Raw genomic sequence first — 19,018 nt, 5'->3', positions numbered from 1 at the left:
CAGAGGGCATCACCTCGTTCCGGGGTTGTTTAAATAATTAACACTATTGTTTTTGCAGATTTGATAAAGGCACTTTGCAAACATGGAAAGCAACACAGGAAAATACAAGGAGTAAAAAAATTCACCTGAAATCTCTAAGCCAGAGATAATCATTCTGAACGTTCTTCTTATTCAGCTTCAGTGGGAGGTACGGCATAATATTTGGTCCTTCTGCAGGTCAGCTCCTCACCTTCAGCATGATCACTAGTCTCATTTGCTCAAGCAACAGAGCAATATTTATATTTATCGCACGTAATTCTAAGTTTTAGAACAATTACTCTGTGGTAAGTATAACTGTTCCCAAACTTAGAATTACGTGTGATAAATATAAAGTGTTTGGACTCGGCGCTTATGAATTTCTAGATAATAGCTGAGTATGCCCTTACATTTTCACTCCTGGTGATCCTACAGCATGTACACAGAGTAAACATAACTTTGGATACACAAAACCGAAATGCAGCTTGCTGCCCAGCCTTCTGTAACCCTTCATGCTATCGAAGCCACTTTCTCTGAGGTTACTAATGACTCTTTAATTGCTCAACCCAGCAGCCTAGAAGTCACCTTACTCAACTTCTCTGTAGAATCTGACACTTTTGGATAACTGCCTTCTTTATGAAAATTTCATCTTTTTATGGCCTCCATGAAACTACCACGTCCTAAATGTCTTGCTGAGTACTCTGGCTATACACCAGCCTCTTTCCTTGCCTCGTTTTCATTCTCGGGCTCACACTAGGTTGTTCCCTTGGACTTTTTCCATTTCAGTGTGTGCTCTCTTTCCGGGAAGACTTACCAGGACATAATTTTCACTTACATGTGAATGGCCCCTCTGTCTTCCACAATACCATCTCTTCCCCAAGCTCTAGTACCATATGTCCTGTGGATCGCTAACTATTTAACACACCCAGTAACACCCCAAACCTGTCCTCCACTTCGATTCCTTACCTCAGTTCCTGGCAGCGACATCTACCTAGTCACTTGAGTTAGAGTCGCATGTCACATCTCCTTCTCTCCAACACTGTGACGGGCATGGGTTGTATACTCAACAGTCAGCATAATGGAGCGGTCAAGGGCAAGGACTCTGGAGCTGGAGTGCCAGTGTTCAAACTTAGCTCCCCCACGTCTACATGGGTGATCTGGAGCAAGATTCTTCACTGTTCTTAGTGTACTCATCTCTAAAATGAGGATAATGATAGTAGCTACCTCCTAGGGTCCTTGTGAGAATTAAATAAAGTTGTATTTGTAAAGCACTCAAAACAGCATCTGGCACAGAGTAAGTGCTACACAGGAGCTTGTTAACTAATTGGTTTCTGGTTTGTCCCCGCTCTAGTCCACCCTCACACTGCCAACAGAGGTTTTTGAGGGGCTGCCCGTTTTTTGAGTGGTCATCCAGAGGCCAGTCATTGTGCTAAGGGCTGTATATGTAGAATCTCATTTAATATTCACAGCAACCTGTTAGGGAGGTGTTAATATCCTGATGTGAGAGAGAAAGAAACTGAGGCCCTAAGAGCTAATGTGCTTTAATCAAGGTCACACAGATTATAAATGCCAGAGTTCAGGGGGTTTTTTTAGATTTTATTTATTTATTTTTAGAAAGGGAAGGGAGGGAGATAGAGAGAAACATTAATGTGCGGTTGCTGGGGGTCATGGCCTGCAACCCAGGCGTGTACCCTGACTGGGAATTGAACCTGGGACACTTTGGTTTGCAGCCCGTGCTCAATCCACTGAGCTACGCCACAGAGTACAGGTTTTAAGTCAGGTCTGTGTACTCCCTGAGCCAGTGCTCAAAACCAGGAAGTTATACCATAGCACTTTCCCAAGGCTGAGCGAGGCACTTACTGTTTAAACTTCTTTAAAGACCCATGACCTATTCCTTCAGTCTTGCTCCAACTTAACTTTATTTCCCGCAACTTCCCTCTATGTGGACTGCCCTTCCCATCCTTCTCCCCTTTGCCATTCTTTTTTTCCTTTATTCTTTCAACATTTATTGAATGCTTGAATGCTAGCCAGGCACCACGCTAAACTGGAGAAAACTAGCGATGAGCAACTTGTTTTCAAGGAGCACACAGTCTGACACAAATCACTTCTGACAATATAATGAAGGGTGTGCACCAGGTGGATGCGAGGCCCAGGCTTGGGAAGGGAGAGGAGGGAAGAGGGAGAGTTTCTCTGAGGAGGAAACATTTAGTGGTCTCAAAGGATATTCTAGTCAGACAACTTCTTGTCATTCTTTAATGATCCTGACTTCTTGCTTTTTGCCTTTGAGATTGTTGGGCATCTTTCTCCCGGTCGGACTGTTGTTTAAGACTGTGTTTCAAAACCACCTTCTCTGGGTCGCCATCCAGTTGGATTGTGTTTCCTGGTGCATACCTCAATTACAACACATATCACACCGTGGTTTGGTCTCTCTGCCTGTCTTTCTGACTGGATTGTGATGTCTTCCAAGAAAAATGTAGTCTTATTTATTTTGAATTATCCTTCATTCTCTGAGTGGAATGACTGGCATACAATAGTACTCAATAAAGTGTTGTTAAATGAAGAGTTATTGAGGGGTGGGTAGAATGGGAGTAAAAGGGAGAAAACTGTACTTGAACAATGATTAAAATTAAAAAAAGAAATGGAGACTGGAAATATTTTTTAAAAATGAAGAGTTATGTGTCTATATACAAAAGAAAGTGTAATGCTGGAGACCCTTCTGATTCAGACTAAAACTATTCAGCGTATCCTTCATAGTACCTTGCCCAGTTCTCCATGAAAAGTATCTACCTTCAATAAATGCTAAGTATTGGATGGTTCTGTCCCTGAAATATCAGAAGTAATGCTAGAAGTAAGGAAAATTCTTATTGAATTTACTTCTGTACATAAATTAGAATTTCCATGTCCAACTGAGTGTCAGAACATGGGATCAGGCATGGGAAAATTTAAGAATTGTTGGTTTTAGAGCTAGTATTGAGGATTTCTTTTCCTCTCTGGGTTGGGCCATGGTCCCAGAACCTTGTGCACAGTAAAGCACCAAGATATGGTGCTGTGGGAGCAGGATGCCATAGTCTACAGGAGTTGCTGCCAAGAATCTACCAGTCTAGTCCATTCTGGCCGGCGGCCCAGCAAACTCATTTGCAGCTGCTCCTGGTTCCCTCTTCTTAACCGTGCAGCTATTTCCTGTCTGTGGTTGTGCCCTCTTCCTGGGAGCACAGCCTTCTGTTTCACCTATCTCCTTCTGGCAACGATTTACCTCCAGCAGGGGGGAATTGTTATGGTAAGCAGAGGGTATGGTGTTGAGCTGAGAGGAGTCCTCACTCCTCCTTCTCTTCTTTGTTTTGACCTTAACTACCTTTCCACCAGAGGTTGAAGCTTTTGTATAACAAAAGTCAAAAGAGTCATAGCCTATGCCTATTTTCCATTATGCCTCACCCCTCTCCTGAGAAAATGATTGCAGAATGCCTACTGGCATGAATTAAAAGGAAGGGAAAGGGGAAAAATACAGGAAGGGGGGAAAAAAGCCAAAAGCAGAGACTGATACCTCAGAATACTGTCCCAGTCACAGCAGTCCCCTAGTTTCTGGGTTTCATCAAAATTGTGAGAATTACAAATTAAAGTACATGTAAGGAATTTAGAATAGTGTTCAGTACATGGACAGTGAGTGTTTAATAAATGCTGGCTGTTATTATCTAGGGCTCCTTCACTGGGGGAAGGACCTGGGATTCTGTCCCAAGGCCGGTCTTCCAGGACAATTACTCTAATACTCAAGGTAGGGCCAAGCTGTGTGAAGGATCTGTTGTTTCCCATGCTCCTGGAGGGACAGTTTAGTCTGCATACTGGTCCCATTTCTAGTCTCCCTAGGGGGTGAGGTTGCTACCCTACCTCCAGGGGATTCTCTTTCCTCCAAACATTGGTTTCCCTTCCAACCCCACCCCTAATTCTTAGAAAGCTCACTTCCAAGTCCAGTTGGTCTATCCACCCCCCACCACATCCTGGTCTGAGTCCAGGTGTTGTTTTACTGGCCTTTCTGATAGACCTCGAACTGCATAATGACATTGAAATTCAGAAGCAGCATGCAATTTTTGACACTGATGTCTTCAGTTACCTTCAACAAGCATTTATTGAGCACCTAGAACATGTAAAATCGTTTTCCTTTAAATGCTTTAGCTCTTAACTATTTAGTCTGTTTCAATTACTCAGTTTGGATGAATTCAGATCCATCCTTAAGGGTTTTATGAAAAATAAATATTAAAATAGAAAATATTTGCATAACTCTGCAAATATAAACGACTTGTGTGGATGATTGTTGCTACGGTATTAATATTAATTGTAATAACAACACTGCAACTTCCCAGGCAGGCGATAGAGAGCAGCTGTAAGGCCGAAAAGAGCCAGACGGAAGAGGTCAGGGGAGGTGCCTCTAGCAAGACCGGCCCAGAAAAGGCGGGGCCTTAAGGAATGTACCCAAATCCCGCCCCTTACTCAGCCCCTTTCGTCGGCGCGGCGTAGGCGGTTACCATGGCGATGACGTATAGTGGGCGGGGCGGGAGGGCGGGGCCATGGAGAGGAGGAGGAAGATGGCGGGAGGGCGGCACTGAGGAGACCTCGGCGGCGGCGGAGGAGGAGAGAAGCTCAGCGCCGCGCCGCGCCGGGGCCCATGTGGGGAGGAGTCGGAATCGCTGTTGCCGCCGCCGCCGCTGCCGCCGCCTGTAACTGCTGGACCCGAGCGGGAGTGAGGGGGAAACGTCAGGATGAAGTTCGCTGAGCACCTCTCCGCGCACATCACTCCCGAGTGGAGGAAGCAATACATCCAGTATGAGGTACCGGCGGCGGCCGGGGTGTGGGAGGACTCGGAGGGGCCACCGTGTCGCCAGTCCGACCTCCACGGCCGCCTTCCGCTCTTGCTGCCTCCCCGCGCCCGGGCGGACTTTGACCCGGCGCCGCGGGGAGCCACTGCGGCATCCCCGCCGCGCCGGCCCCCTCCGGGGCCCGCTGACCTTCCCCTCCCCCGCAGCCCCGCTGCCGCCGGGGTAACGGATGGGAAGGCGGTGGGCCGGGAGGCAGGCTCTGCCCCGCCGGGGCTCGGGCACTGTGGTGGGAGGGCGACCCGCCGGCGGGGGCGTGGGGTGTGAGGGCAGCCACGGTCGCGGCGCTTCCGCGCTAATCCCCTGGTCCCCGTCGCCCCGACCTCCCGTCCCCACCCTGGGGCGCGCACCCCCTCGGCAGGGCTAGTTTTGGGTGCTCTCTCCTCACCTCTCTCCCAGGAACCCTCTTCTTCCCAGATCAGCCCCTGCAGGGATTTCCGTCGTCCCGCAGAGCCCCTCGGCTTACCCCCACTAGCCGGCTGTTGACAAAGGCTTAGGGACAGGGTTGAAACTTGACTTAGATGTGCTGTCACATAGGCAGTGGTTACCGAAGGCAAACGCATTGTATAATCAACTATTCTGTTTCGATGAGAAGACTCGTCTTTTCACTGATTGCATGAAGTATACAAAGTAATCACATCTCTGGTTTTGGCTGTTCTGTTGTTTTGGAAGGGAGTGAAGGGGGAAGAGGAAGGAGGGAAGAAGAGAATTATTGACATTTTCAGGTTGTTCCCCCTAAAATTTTTGTGAACTAGGGAGAAAAGTACTATATTGTAAACAAATGGACTTGATACCTGTGTGTTACAGAAATCGTGCCCCCCGCCCCCCAGTTCCTGTGTTAACAGCTCCTGGAGGGCATTGAACAGAGAGTGATAAGGAACCTTACAGTAATTCAGGGGGAAGTAAAGATGATGACCCCACTTACAGATTCCGAAGGCGAGGCACCCGAAGGGCTGTAAGCATTGCCATAGGTATTCTCAGTAGCTGGCAGTTCAGCTCCTGGATAGAGAAAGGACTTGTCTATCTATAAGCTCCAGGAAGTCACATCTGTGTTATGTGCAAGAACAAAGAGTATAAAATCGATATGAAGGCAAATGTGCTAGCTGGATTTTATGAAATAAAATATTCTAGTTCTCCGTTTAATTTCTACTTAAGTTCAGGGATGGGATGTTTAGGCAATAGCACATTAATTCGTATAGCAGTTGTAATAATTGAAGAAGACAGAGAAAAGGATGTAGGTAGGTTAAACAGAACCTTGGATGATTATAAAGTAAATTCAGCTTGTAGTAACATACGATATTTGATTATTGCCAGAAATGAAAGGCCTAAAATTATTAATGCTTTTCTTGTCACTTAATTTTCTTACAGTGTTTTGTGGCTGCATTTAGAAGAATGAAATAAGGGACTGGCTTTTCAGCCTGGAGAGTTTTTGATTTATTGTTCGTAATAACATTTGGTCAGTTTTAAAACCTTGGCTAGAGTCCAGATGATGGTTTTTATTGAGAGGAGGGTATTGGGCTTTCACGTTTCTAGTAATTTTCAGCACCACTGCCAGTTCTTCAAAGAGGCATAGGACACAGTGTGCTGAGGCAACGTCTCGCACTTGCTGTATAGTATGGCTTGCTTGATTGGGGCAGAAGTAATAGTGGCTGTATGCTGTTATTCATTTTAAGTATTACAGCACTTAACTGTCTCGCAGAATTGTATTAATTTGGCATATCTGGGCTCGAAGTGGAAGCATACGGTTTAGTCTGAAAACGCAATTACCTCTTGATTTGTAATGTCAGCTTTGTGACTGGAATAGCCTCAGTAATTCTGGGGCTCCTCATTCACATACCGCATTTGGATACTAGTCTTAAACCATTACTCCAGGTCACTCACGGAGGGACAAAATTCCTGAGCATGTGTGTGATTGCATTATCTTTCCCCGGCCAATTATAAAGAATTTCACTTACTGCAGATAATTGAGATTTTATTCTGCAGAGGGCACAGTCCCTACTATGTGACTCCTGTCCTGGATAAGCTCTTTGTTTGGTAGACAAAATTAAATAAGGGGCACTTTTCTTTGTGAATTGGAGCCATTAAAGACTTTTTTTTTTAAATAGGGCTAGGATCTGTGAGTTGTATATTGTTTCTTAAGAGCTTGGTGCTGTCCTTTAAACATACTTAAAGAGGCATAAATAAGAATATTTAGAGTCCAGAAATGTTGGCAGCTTAAAAATTTAGGAGGGGGAAAGGCATCATAAAAAATGTTAGCCTTTGCTAGCGACAAGAACCGTCTTGTAAAGCAATAACATGTAGTCTCTCATGTATGAAGATGATGCTCTTGAAACACTCTTAGTAGAACAGACACCTGAATTTGTTTTTAGGCATGGGTGGGTGAAATTTTGGTGTATTACCCCTGATTTCTAGCCTAGGGTGGTTTCTAGTTTGGTGAACCACTATGCTTTATCTTTGGTTTTTATGTTATTTCACTATATTAAATTTTACTTGAAGTAAGCAGAGTGTTACATAGAAGCTGATAATTTTGTTTTATACCTATAATTATATGTATTATTGTGTATATACAGTCATACAATAAGTGCTAGTTCTTGTATATGTTAGCCATGAGACCCTGGGGACAGTCTTTTTGCCTTTCCAGGGCTCTTTCCTCCTCTATAAAGTAAGAATAGGGGGCCAGAGCTTTCCAAGGTTCATTGTAGTTCATAGGTTTTTTATTTAACTTCTGATGGTTTTTCTTCCTTGGATTGTTAAAATTATTTGTGTTAGTGACCCATAAGTATCCTGAAAATTTTTGGAGTTTCTAATTTAAAAATAAATTGTGGAGTTCTTAGACTAGGTCTTCATAGGCAAAATAATAAAGCATAAAATACTAGAACAACATGGAGAACCATATAAAGAAAATCTATTTGATTCATTTCTAAATAGTTTTTATAAAGAATAAATGCAAATGAGCATAGACTATTCCTGTTTCCCATCATCTATTTGAGTGTAAATCTCGGCATATAAAACAGAACATTAATAAATCTTTGTAAGGATACTTTTTTTAAAAATTTAGAATCAGATTGTATATTTTAGGGTTCTGTAATTGATTAATCAAAATTAACTGAGACCAGTTTCAACCTGATAGATTAGTATGACCATGTTAATATTTTACAGAATATTAGCAAAAGAAGCAAATATATTTGGTGCTTTAGGCTGCTGACTTGTTGTTTCTTCCCTAGGGCCCTGTGCTTCAGAATTTTTTTTTTTAGTGTATACTGTAGTTTTGTAGGACACTAAATTAATGAGGTATCTAAATTTTAGGATTTTAGAGTTTAAAGGAAATTCAGAGACTATCTCCTTGTTTTTTTTCAGGCAAGGAAACTAAGGTCAAGAGAGGTTAAGGCACTTGTCCAGGTCATATAGAGATACCGAGTCTCTCGAACACAGATGTTTAGGCATTGGGAGTCAAGTCCCTAGCCTAGCTGTGTGACCCTCATTAAATCACTTTCTCTTTCTGGGCTTTAGGTTCTTTATCTATAATGGGAGCCAATTGGATTTGATGGTTTCTAAGTCACAGCCCTATATTTTCTACGGACCTATCTGTCTATAAATTTCTGTATGTTTTTATGGTTTAATTATGTTTGATATATGAAGAGGAAAGAATTTGAAGGACTATTATTAATAACATCCTTTTAAATGAATAGTGTCCTTTTAAAATTTTTTGAGGAGATTTAAATCTGTAAATGGAAAGCTGACCTAAAGAAACTCTTTTGTTTAACTTAAGTAAACAGTGATGGCAATGGATTAATTTTTTGTTGCAGGATTTGGGAGAGATTCTGCATAACTGAACATCCCTTATTTTTAAGAATAAGGAAAATTGCCTTAACAGTTGTTGTGATTTTCATTTATAGAACTCTCCCATGAGAACACTTGTGTTGCAGGATTCAGTTTCCCAAAGGTATTGTGTTGATTAGTCAGGGTTAACTTGCCTTGCTGGGACTTGTTTGAAATTTCCAGTTTGGCCACCCGATGGGGCACAAACCACACTTTTTCTTAGTGCTTCTGCAAATGAAAGTACAGAATAGCATATTTAAGATAATACTTGTGATTGTGTCAGTAAGATGCATAGCATTTACAAATGTTTCTTAAAAGAAAAAATGAATGTGTAAGACCAGGAAGGTATTACTGTTCATTATTATTTTTGTGGAATGAAATGTGTTAGGGTAAGTATCCTGGAAAGATTATACTTGTCCATCCATCCCTGCAGGTTGGTTTTAAAACAGCCTTTGGGTGAAGGCCCAGATCATAAGAACCTAAGACTCTTATTTGTCCTGGGGTGACCATGGAAAATTAGTCCTGGCTTCAGATCTAGTTCTAATCTGGAAAGAGTTTGAGAGACTGACTGAGTTGTGCTGGCTAGGGGTTCCATGGATCCCCAAAGGAGAGTACCTCAAATTCCAATGAAGTAAGAGAAGATAGTATTAGAACTATTCGTTATAGTCATTTTTATACATAAGGCAAGGAAGAAATAAAATTTTACTAATGTTTAATAAGTGGATGATGTGGTGGTCTTGTTTAGGAGGTATTCTGAGGGAATTTTGCAGTTTATAATCATAATCAAGATTCAAAATCAAGTGAATCCTGAAGGTTGAACTAGAATACTATTATCACAAAAATGTTAAGATTTTTAAAAATAATAAAGCTTTTCAGTTATGTTGTTCTCTAAAAGTATTGTTAGTGATGATAATTTCTTAGATTAAAAATATTTTTATAGTATTCATAAATGAAAGGTAAAATTATTTTATCGTCTCATCTTTTTTTTAAAGATTTTATTTATTTATTTTTAGAAAGAGAGGAAGGGAAGGGGAAAGAGAGGGAGGGAAACATCAATCTGTGGTTGTCTCTCACCCTTCCCTTAAAGGGGACCTGGCCCACAACCCAAGCCTGTGCCCTGACTGGGAATCAAACCAGTAATCCTTTGGTTTGCAGGCTGGCACTCAGTTCACTGAGCCACATCAGCCAGGGCTATCTCATACTTTAATAGCTTCTATTTAAAAAATTCTATGTTTTATAATATACACAATTTTAGGATATAATTTATAAATAAATATATATGGGAGGTACATTGTACGTCTCTTTTTTTAAATAGGAATTTGACATAAAGAAAGTTTGAAAGACTCCTCAAGTTGTATAGCTCAACTGAAGCTGGTTTGTGGGTTGCCTGGTATTTAACTGGCTTTTATGATTGAAAGAGTGCCAGAATTCACTAGGGCTCTTGCCTTCTCCAGTCTTTCCCTTACCTAGTAAATGCTAAAATAAGCCAAATAGAAAAAACTCATGAACATTAATGCCTTAAAATTATTCATTAATTCAACCAATATTTATGGGAGTTCTGCTTGCCGCAGGCTGATAGATTTGTTATCAGATTCTAGATTTTTCATTATCTTAAACATAGAAAAAACAAAAAACAGCATTTTTGTTTTTGTATGTGTGGTTTTGGTTTTATATTTCAATCAACATACTGTTTTAAAAATTAAAAATGGTGGAGAAAGGGAAGATTGCAGATTGAGGTCCTGGAACACTGTTATAAATTTGGATCATTTGTGTAAATGATATAGCAGATTTGTTTCCTTAGCTTTCAAACTCTTCATGTTATTTACCTTGAAATCTAACTTATTTATGGGAGGAAACAGTTACCTATTTCTTCCCATTACCAAGCAGGTGGGTATCTATAAGGACTGATTAAGAAATTCTTAAACAGTTATTTATTTATTAGAGGTCAGAGGAAAGTATAATTAACCCGCTTGTAAGTGTAACTTAACAATTTTGTTATCTCTGTAACAAGAGGGACAATACGTTAAGAAAACATAGTCATCTTTTACTTATTGAGGATGATCTGCAGTATTTAGAAAGACTATATACACCAGGAATAAGGAGTTAGAAGTCCATAGACCCAGTTCTGTCACTGACTATTCATAAATAATTAATGAACAAATGATTTTTTAAAAAGACTTTATTTACATTTCTTTACTTTTAGAAAGAGGGAAAAAGAGGGAGAGAAACATCCATGTGTGAGAAAAACACCCATCTGTTGCCTCTCGCGTGCCCCCAACTGGGGACCTGGACTGGGAACCCAGTCATGTGCCCGCCCTGACTGGGAGTCAAACTAGCCACCTTTTTGTTTGTGGAAGGACACTGAGCCACACCAGTCAGGGCAAGCAAGTGATTTTTTTGAAGATTGAAGGGCTGAAATGTAATCAGACAGGAAAGTAAGAAATTTTTAGATTATTGTGTGAGTTACTTATTTAGGCAGAATTGGTAAAGTTGTAATTCACAGAGGACTCCATATGCTTTGTGGGCTTTTTGTATACCTCAAAGCAGTGTTCCCAAATTTTTTGGCCTTGGGGCCACTTGAAACTCCTAATTATTAAAGATTCCAAAGTCTACTGTATATGCTGCATTAGAAATTAAAACTGAGAAATCTTTAAAATACCAAGTATACAAGCATACCTACTATCCATCAGAGACATGGCATACACCTCATGTAGCCCCTGGAAAACTCCACTGTGTACTGTTGAAAGAATGAGAGTGAAAAAAAAAACAAAACCATTGAAGTTGTACTGTTATTCTGAAAATACTAGTTCTGACCTTTTGGGTTCCCTGAAAAAGGTCCTGAGAGTTGCTGCCTTGGAGTTCAAGACCCCTATCAGAAAGTAGGAAGATGGTCTGAGAAAAAGCTCTCTAGTCTTAGGGAGCACCTAATAGAATAAGGTGAAGATTCTCTGGTTCCCCATACTCCGCCCCCCCCCCCCCCCCTGCCTTCGCAAGGACAGTTGGCTCCCTGGGAGCTCCATTTTCTTTCTTTTGAACTTAATTAGTGGGAAATGTGGTCAGTTTATCATTAAGGAGAATGGAGTTAACATTTTATTGGGAAGTTAGGAACCAAGTGTCAGCTGCTTTACAACAGTTTTGCAAGATAAATGATTTATTATTTGCATTTTACTTATGAGGAAACCTAGGCTTAGAGTATGGCTACATACCTAGTTAGTAATAGAGCCAGAATTTGAAATCAGACTTGTCATACTTTGGCGCTCCTGTTTTCAAACGGGAATTACAAAGGACAACACTGGTGGTATCGGTGGCAATAACATCAGCTGCTATCTTTTGAGTGCTTACTGTGTTGGGTATATGGTAAGTACTTTGAAAACATTTCCTCTTTTATAGCAAGATGTTTAGCTAGTTGTTAGCTTTGATAGATTGGGAAAACTGAGTCTTAGAGCCATTAAGTAATTATGTTGATACTGCTAACTGTGGGTAGCAGAGGTGAGACTGTAAGAGTCCCTGCTCTTAATTCCATACACTTACGCGTGGTTTGATCTGTTCTCCAGCACCTGCTGAAGTAATGGCTGGACTGAGGAATTATGGTAAGGCTTGAGGGGTTAGGCAGAGAGCAGGAGTCAAGAACGTTGAAAAATCATTTAGCCATTCCTCTGTAACATGATCTGTGTTTGAATGTTAACACAGGTTATGCGTTCCCTGTTTGTGAAAAGTACACCCCCATCTCTTATGGCACATTATGAATCCAAAGTTCAGGCACATTCTGAGAAAATCAGAATAGATATTAAACCAATTCATTAAGGATTCTTGAGTGCCACCTTCCTTTTTTATTTTATAAAAAATAAAACAAGCCTTGGCTGGTATGGCTCAATGGATTCAGCACTGGCCTGCAAACCAAAGGGTCTCTGGTTCGATTCCCAGTCAGGGCACATGTGTGGGTTTGGGGCCAGGTCCCCAGTTAGGGGTGTACGAGAGGCAACCAATCGATGTATTTCTCATACATCGATATTTCTCTCTCTCCCATTCTCCCTCCCTTCCTATCTCTCTAAAAATAAATAAATAAAATCTAAAAATAAAATAATAATGGTAATAACAGCAGCTAATGTTAATTGTTTCTGGTGTGCCAGGCATTTTACATGTAATCCTTACCCTCTAAGGTAGGTTTTGTAATTCCTATTTAAGAAGACATTGAATCTTAGATTGAGTATGTTTCCTGTGGTCACATAGCTGGTGAGTGGTAAAAAACAAACCAACCAGAATTCAGACACAGCTGTGCCTGAGAATCAGAGCCTGGATTCTTTATGTGGTACATTGGTCAGGATCATGCAAAGAGCTAGAGTTGTAAAGATAAGTAAGACCCCGCCCTAGGGAAGCTTCTAACTTGTGTGGCCAGCCAATCATAGTATTATGTTATAGGGGGATGGCCAGTGGATTTTGCTCTGGAGATCAAAGGTATTTATCTCAGAAGGTATCACACAGGTGGTATTTGAACTGGGTACTAAAGATTGAGTAGGATTTGATCACATGGTAAAGAGGAGAAAGGGCACTGGGGGTGATCTAGGTAGATAGAGTAATGTTGCACGAAGGCATAGATAGGTGGAAGTGTCCAAGCATGGTAATGAAATCTGGTTTAGTAGATGGATGCTGGAGAGCTGATGGAGTGAGTTTGGAAAGGTGGACTGGAAGGGATAAATTGGTGAAGGCCTCGAATACCCTGCTGAGGAGTTTAAATGTTTTCTGGGTGTGAACCCTCAAGGATTTTAAAGAAGAGGTTAGGGGGCAGGAACAGTGCAAAGTGAGATGTGTAATTTAGGTCTTTGGAGGATGCATTGGCGAGAAAAGACCAAAGACAGAAAAGCCAAATCGTTTAGGCAAAAATAATGAGGTTTTGAATTAATACCTTATTTAATTAATTTTAATATGTACTTTTCCCACATTTTAACATCTGAAACCAGTATGCATGTTATAATTAATGCTGTCTCATGGGTTAATTGGCAGACTTTTCATTGTTTGAAACACAAAAAATCATGGAGTATATTAGTGGCACCTTAATGATGAAATACAATAGTAATAGTATGTAATATTTATTGAATGCCTACTGTGTGTCAGGCAGAGTAGTAGATACCTGTCAGAGCACAGAATCTGCCAGTGTCTGGCGTATATTTAGCAACTTTTTTTTTAAGCTACAGAAAGTGACCAAAAGGTCACGTGTTCTCCCTGAGATGTCATTAAGGGATGAGAAATAGAGATTCAGAACAACATGGTTTAAGACAGTGAATGAAGAAAACTAGAAGTTCATATCTGTCCTCTACACAGTGTGGCTAGAGCTCTGGAAATGAATTGCTTTGGTATCAATTTAGAGAACTTTCTTATTTTTTTAGTTGTGTATATTCAGTGAATGTGGATTTAGCCTTTTTTCCTTATATTTAACAAACTGAAATGTGATGAGTGATAATAAAATTGAGACATTCCTTACCGTTTTTAAAATATTTTTAATAAGTAACAAAACTGTTGGTAATCAGGTTGAGTCACCACTATAATTCATACATGTTTTGATAAACTTTTCTTTTTGAGTAGAGTAAGCTTTTGCAATATGAGTGTTTCAAATTATGTTGCTATTAGATATTTGCTAAAGACGACTGCAAACAGTTTTCTCTAGGATTTGTTTGCGTAGTATCATGCACATTAAAAAATTCAGTTCTTGATAGATTAAAAAATTAGGATAGAACTTGTAATAACTCTGTGAGCTTGGGCAAGGCATTTAGCCTTTCTGTGCCACAATTTTCTTATCCTTAAACTGGGGATAATAATAATGCCTACTTTAGATGATCATGTGATGTCCTGTAAATTTAATGAAATGAATTAATAAGTGGAAAGCACTTAGGACAGTAAGTATAACTAATATAGATATAGGGAGTGAAGAAGGGAAGAATTCAATGTAATGGTTTAAAATTAGGGAAACTGGTAGAGAATAGCTAGTTTTGGGGGTGATAAACTCTTGAAATAAGATCTTAAATATGTTGATTTCATGTGTGAAATGTCTGTAAGTAGAGATAGATACCTGGAGTTTAAACAATTGTATCAAATGTAAGACTTAAAATTGAGATAGTAATTAAAGATTTAACTCACTAAGGGAAAGTGATGACAATGTAAACAGGTCATTGAGAATGAGGATTGAGGATAGGACTTTGGATATAGCAAAGGCCTCAATTCCTTTCCAGTCCTCATTGGTGAATGTTGAATATAAATTGTCTTTTGCTAACTTTATTCTGGGTTTTAAGAAGTTAATCATTGAGGCTACACGTGTGTACTTTTCATTTGAGAGATTTGGCTATTAACGGGAATAGAATAGAACCTTTAGGAATGAGTAGAGTAAAGGAGGAAGTTCTTTGAGGATAGGGTTTTATTCAGATTTGAAGGCAGTTGAGAAAGTAGCTTTAATTTGATATAAAAATTTTTAAAGATTTTACTTATTTATTTGTAGAGAGAGGAAGGGGGAGAGAAAGAGAAGGAGAGAAACATCAGATTCTCACATGCCCCAGCTGGGGGCCTGGCCTACAACCCAGGCATGTGCCTTGACCTGTGACCTTTTGGTTTTCAGGTCAGCGCTCAATCCACTGAGCTACACCAACCAGGGCTAATTTTATATAAATTTTTGCTTTAATTGCATTTCCCTCACTTATGAGCTGTGGGAATTTTAAAAAGCTATTTTATTTCTCTGAACTTTAGTTTTCTTGTGTGTAAAATGGAGACAATATTGGCTTTTCAAGGATATCATAAGAATTACATATAATATATGAAAGCGTTAGGAAGGACCTGACCTATAGAAGGTACTTTCAATGAATCATAGCTGTTACGTTTTGTTGTCATTAAAAGTAAGCCAGAGGAGTAACTTTTATTCATTTATTAAATAGACATTTATTTTAGTGTATTGGTACTCATTCTTTTTTTTTTAAAGATTTTATTTATTTATTTTTAGAGAGGGAAGGGAGGGAGAAAGAGAGAGAGAGAGAAACATCAATGTGTGGTTGCTGGGGGCCGTGGCCTGCAACCCAGGCATGTGCCCTGACTGGGAATTGAACCTGTGACACTTTGATTCGCAGCCTGCACTCAATCCATTGAGCTACGCCAGCCAGGGCGGTACTCATTTTCTAATACAACGAGACCCTCTTTCAGTGCCATGAAATTTCTTGGAAACCAAATGATGGGAGCTGGACTTAGAATCCATTGCTTGAGAATTTACATTCTGATAAAATGAATTACTATATTTTATAGATTCTGAGATACACATTCCCCTATTCCACATTCTAATGACTTTGAACTTGGGATTCATCATACAGATGTCATAGTTTAATTAGTGATGTTTTTCTTCCCAAAGTACATAAAATAATGTTGTGTCTTACAATTAACCAAATCAAAAGATGATAGTATTTTGTTAAGTACAGATATCTTTTATATTTTGACAAGTAGTAGTATATTTAGTAGTATATTTATGAGAAACATTATTTAGCTTATAGAGAATATCTAGTTTATTAAGGTTTTGCAGTATTGACATTGGAATGGTGAAGTGGTCTGAGACCCATGGATTAGAAACACTTTTTAGAGGCATATTGGAAACAGCATTGCAGAACATTTGGGTTTCTTTTTGTTTTCATTCAGATAAACTGGCAAACTGTTACTAAGAGAAGTGAGAATTTATGTTGCAGTAACTTACATTTGGGCAAAGTCCAACATGTTTTACCAACCTGTGTAAACTATTATATGTTAAAGAGGGCTGGAAGCCAGTAGCACTACGAATGTTTCTTAGGACTAGTAAATGAAAGAAGTTTGAATTTTGTTTAGAAATAAAAGGTCATGAAAATTGGGAAAAATAAGAAAGGACTTTGCATTTTGATATTTCATGAAACTGTAAATGCTATAAAATAATTCAATAAAAATAATAGTTAACACTTAAAAATTAATTGATATGCTTATTTTGGACATTTAGGTTTTGCGTTACAAAGTCTGTGGAATTTACAGAAATATTTTGAATTTGTACTGTGCTAGATGCCATGCTCTATAAAAATTAAAGTGGGATGGCTCTCTACCTCAGAGAATTTACAGCTGTTTCCATAATAAATAAATGTAAGAATGAGATTTAATTAGTTAGAAGTGAGCATTTGTTATCAGCTTTATTTTATTGTCAGAAGAGGTTCCTTAGACAAGGAAGATGCTGATTTATTCTTCTGTCAGACCTCCGTCAGCTCAGAAGTGTGGCTGCATGCCTTTTCAAGGGCGTTCAGGGTAAGGTAAATTACAGCGTTGGTGGCTTTGACGTATGGGAATACAGTTTTGCTTTTTATTGCTAAAATAAATCACTTACTTGAAGTTATCGTAGTTTTCCTTTCCATAATTTTGTGTCTTTCTAGGGATAAAAATTTTAGCTACTTTGATCAAGACAAGCCAAAGATGTTGGTTATGATCTGATAACATGTACATTCTGTGATATGAAAATCTTTCTCAAATCTGGTCCTCATGTATTAATTATCTATTGCTGTATGATAAATTACCCCAAAACTTAGCAGCTTAAAACAGTAAAAACATTTATTATCTTATATTGTTTCTGTGTGTCAAGAGTTTGGAAGCAGCTTAACTGGTGGTTCTGGCTCAGGGTGTTTTGTGCAGTCACAGTCAAGATGACAGCCGGGGTTGCATTCGTCTACAGGGTGAGGATTTGGTTTTAGGGTGGGTCACTCAAATGGACTGCACATTTGTGCTGGCTCTTTTCAGGCCTCAGTTCCTCACCCCGTGGACCTCTCCATAGGGCTGCCTCAGGTTTTTCCACTGGCTTCCCCCAGAGTGTGTTATCCCAAGACAGAGCAAGATAAAAACCACAGTGTTTCTTATGACCTAGCCTTGTAAGTAGTACTCTGTCATTATTGCAGTATTCTGTAGGTTATACAGATCAGCCCAGATACTATGGGAGGGGATTGCACAAGCACATTATTTACTGCCTGGGAAGCAAATTATAAGAGTTAGGGTTGTAGCCACCTTGCTTATACTTGTATAAAAAAGGTGAATCATAAATATTTCTAGATTATTTGAATATTATTATTAAGAAAGTTACTAAGCTTTATTCATTCAGTGGACATTATTGGGTATCTATTCTGTGCACTATAACCAGGCTGTAAAGAAACACAGTTGACCCTTGAACAGCATGGGTTTGAGCTGCATAGGCCCACTTGCATGTGGATTTTTCTGTTTTCTTTTTTTTAATCCTCACCCAAGGATATGTTGTTTTAGAGAGAGAGGAAGAGAGAAATATCGATGTGAGAAACATCGATTGGTTTGCTCCCCTACAGATTCTGATTGGGGATCAAACCTGCGATCTAGGTATGTGCCCTGACCGGGAATCAGACCCATGACCTTTTGGTGTACAGGATAACACTCCAGCCAACTGAGCCACCTGGCCTGGGCTGGATATTTTCATTAGATACTGTAAATGTATTAACTCATCCTTATGACTATGGTACTTTGTGAAGAATTAAGAACTGAAACAAAACTATGTGTGAATGGCCAGTAGAGGACTAAAGGATGCCTCAGCCACTGTGTGACATTTTTATGGTATTTCACATTCTATTAACTAACATTCTTTGAGCATCTTCTGTTTTCTAAGTACTGTTCTAAGTACTTAGGATACTCGTCATGTATCCTCATATAATCATGAGTCATAATATAAGCATTTGTGATTTAAGAGTTTTTAATTTTCACAGTAGACCTGTGAGGTATGTGCAGTCACCATTCCTGTTTTACAGATGAGGGCACTGAAGTGCAGAGCAGTTCATCTTCCTGAGCTAATAGATGGTAGAGTTGGCTTTCATACATTGTCTGACCCTGTGGCTCTTAGCCTCGCTACTCTGCTGCCTTACGTAGAGAGAGGTGGGAGGAGAATTACGTCACATCTAACACAAAGTCATACAGGTATTCCAGATGCAGAAGACCAGGTGTATGGGCAGTCAGCACAGTATTCGTATTACTAGTTGAGATTTTGTCTCTGCAAACGTCTATTTTCCTGTCACGTTAACGTTGTTGGTTGAATAGTATTGGTTTTGTGGTTGTATTTGGATTTAATTTGTAAGATATTACTGTTATGAGTTATTATAAGTGTGAAGAGTTTTTTCCTAGTTTACATGTATTTCAATAACATTGTAACAAAAACAACAACACTCAGATGAACAGGATTGTTTTAAATCCTTTGGAAATCAAAGAAATCTTTTGTAATAGACATGAATATGTATTGATTTCATTTATTATACAAATTCAGAGTTTTATATAAA

The 19,018-nt window shown here is 39.6% G+C and overlaps 1 protein-coding gene across 1 annotated transcript in view; it reads left to right on the top strand.

Annotated features, from left to right (window-relative positions):
• Positions 1-4,571: 4,571 nt before the first annotated feature.
• XPR1 (xenotropic and polytropic retrovirus receptor 1) overlaps positions 4,572-19,018 on the top strand; it is a 133,224-nt gene continuing 118,777 nt past the window's right edge. The window contains exon 1 of the mRNA XM_028530568.2: positions 4,572-4,835. Coding sequence (XP_028386369.1) covers positions 4,767-4,835 — 69 coding nt within the window. The 5' untranslated portion in view covers positions 4,572-4,766. The remainder of the gene's footprint in view (positions 4,836-19,018) is intronic.

This window comes from Phyllostomus discolor, chromosome 14 (genome assembly GCF_004126475.2).
Source record: "Phyllostomus discolor isolate MPI-MPIP mPhyDis1 chromosome 14, mPhyDis1.pri.v3, whole genome shotgun sequence".
In the NCBI taxonomy this organism is placed as follows: domain Eukaryota; kingdom Metazoa; phylum Chordata; class Mammalia; order Chiroptera; family Phyllostomidae; genus Phyllostomus; species Phyllostomus discolor.
Note: the sequence above shows the minus strand (reverse complement) of the source record. Positions and strands in the feature narration are given on the sequence as shown.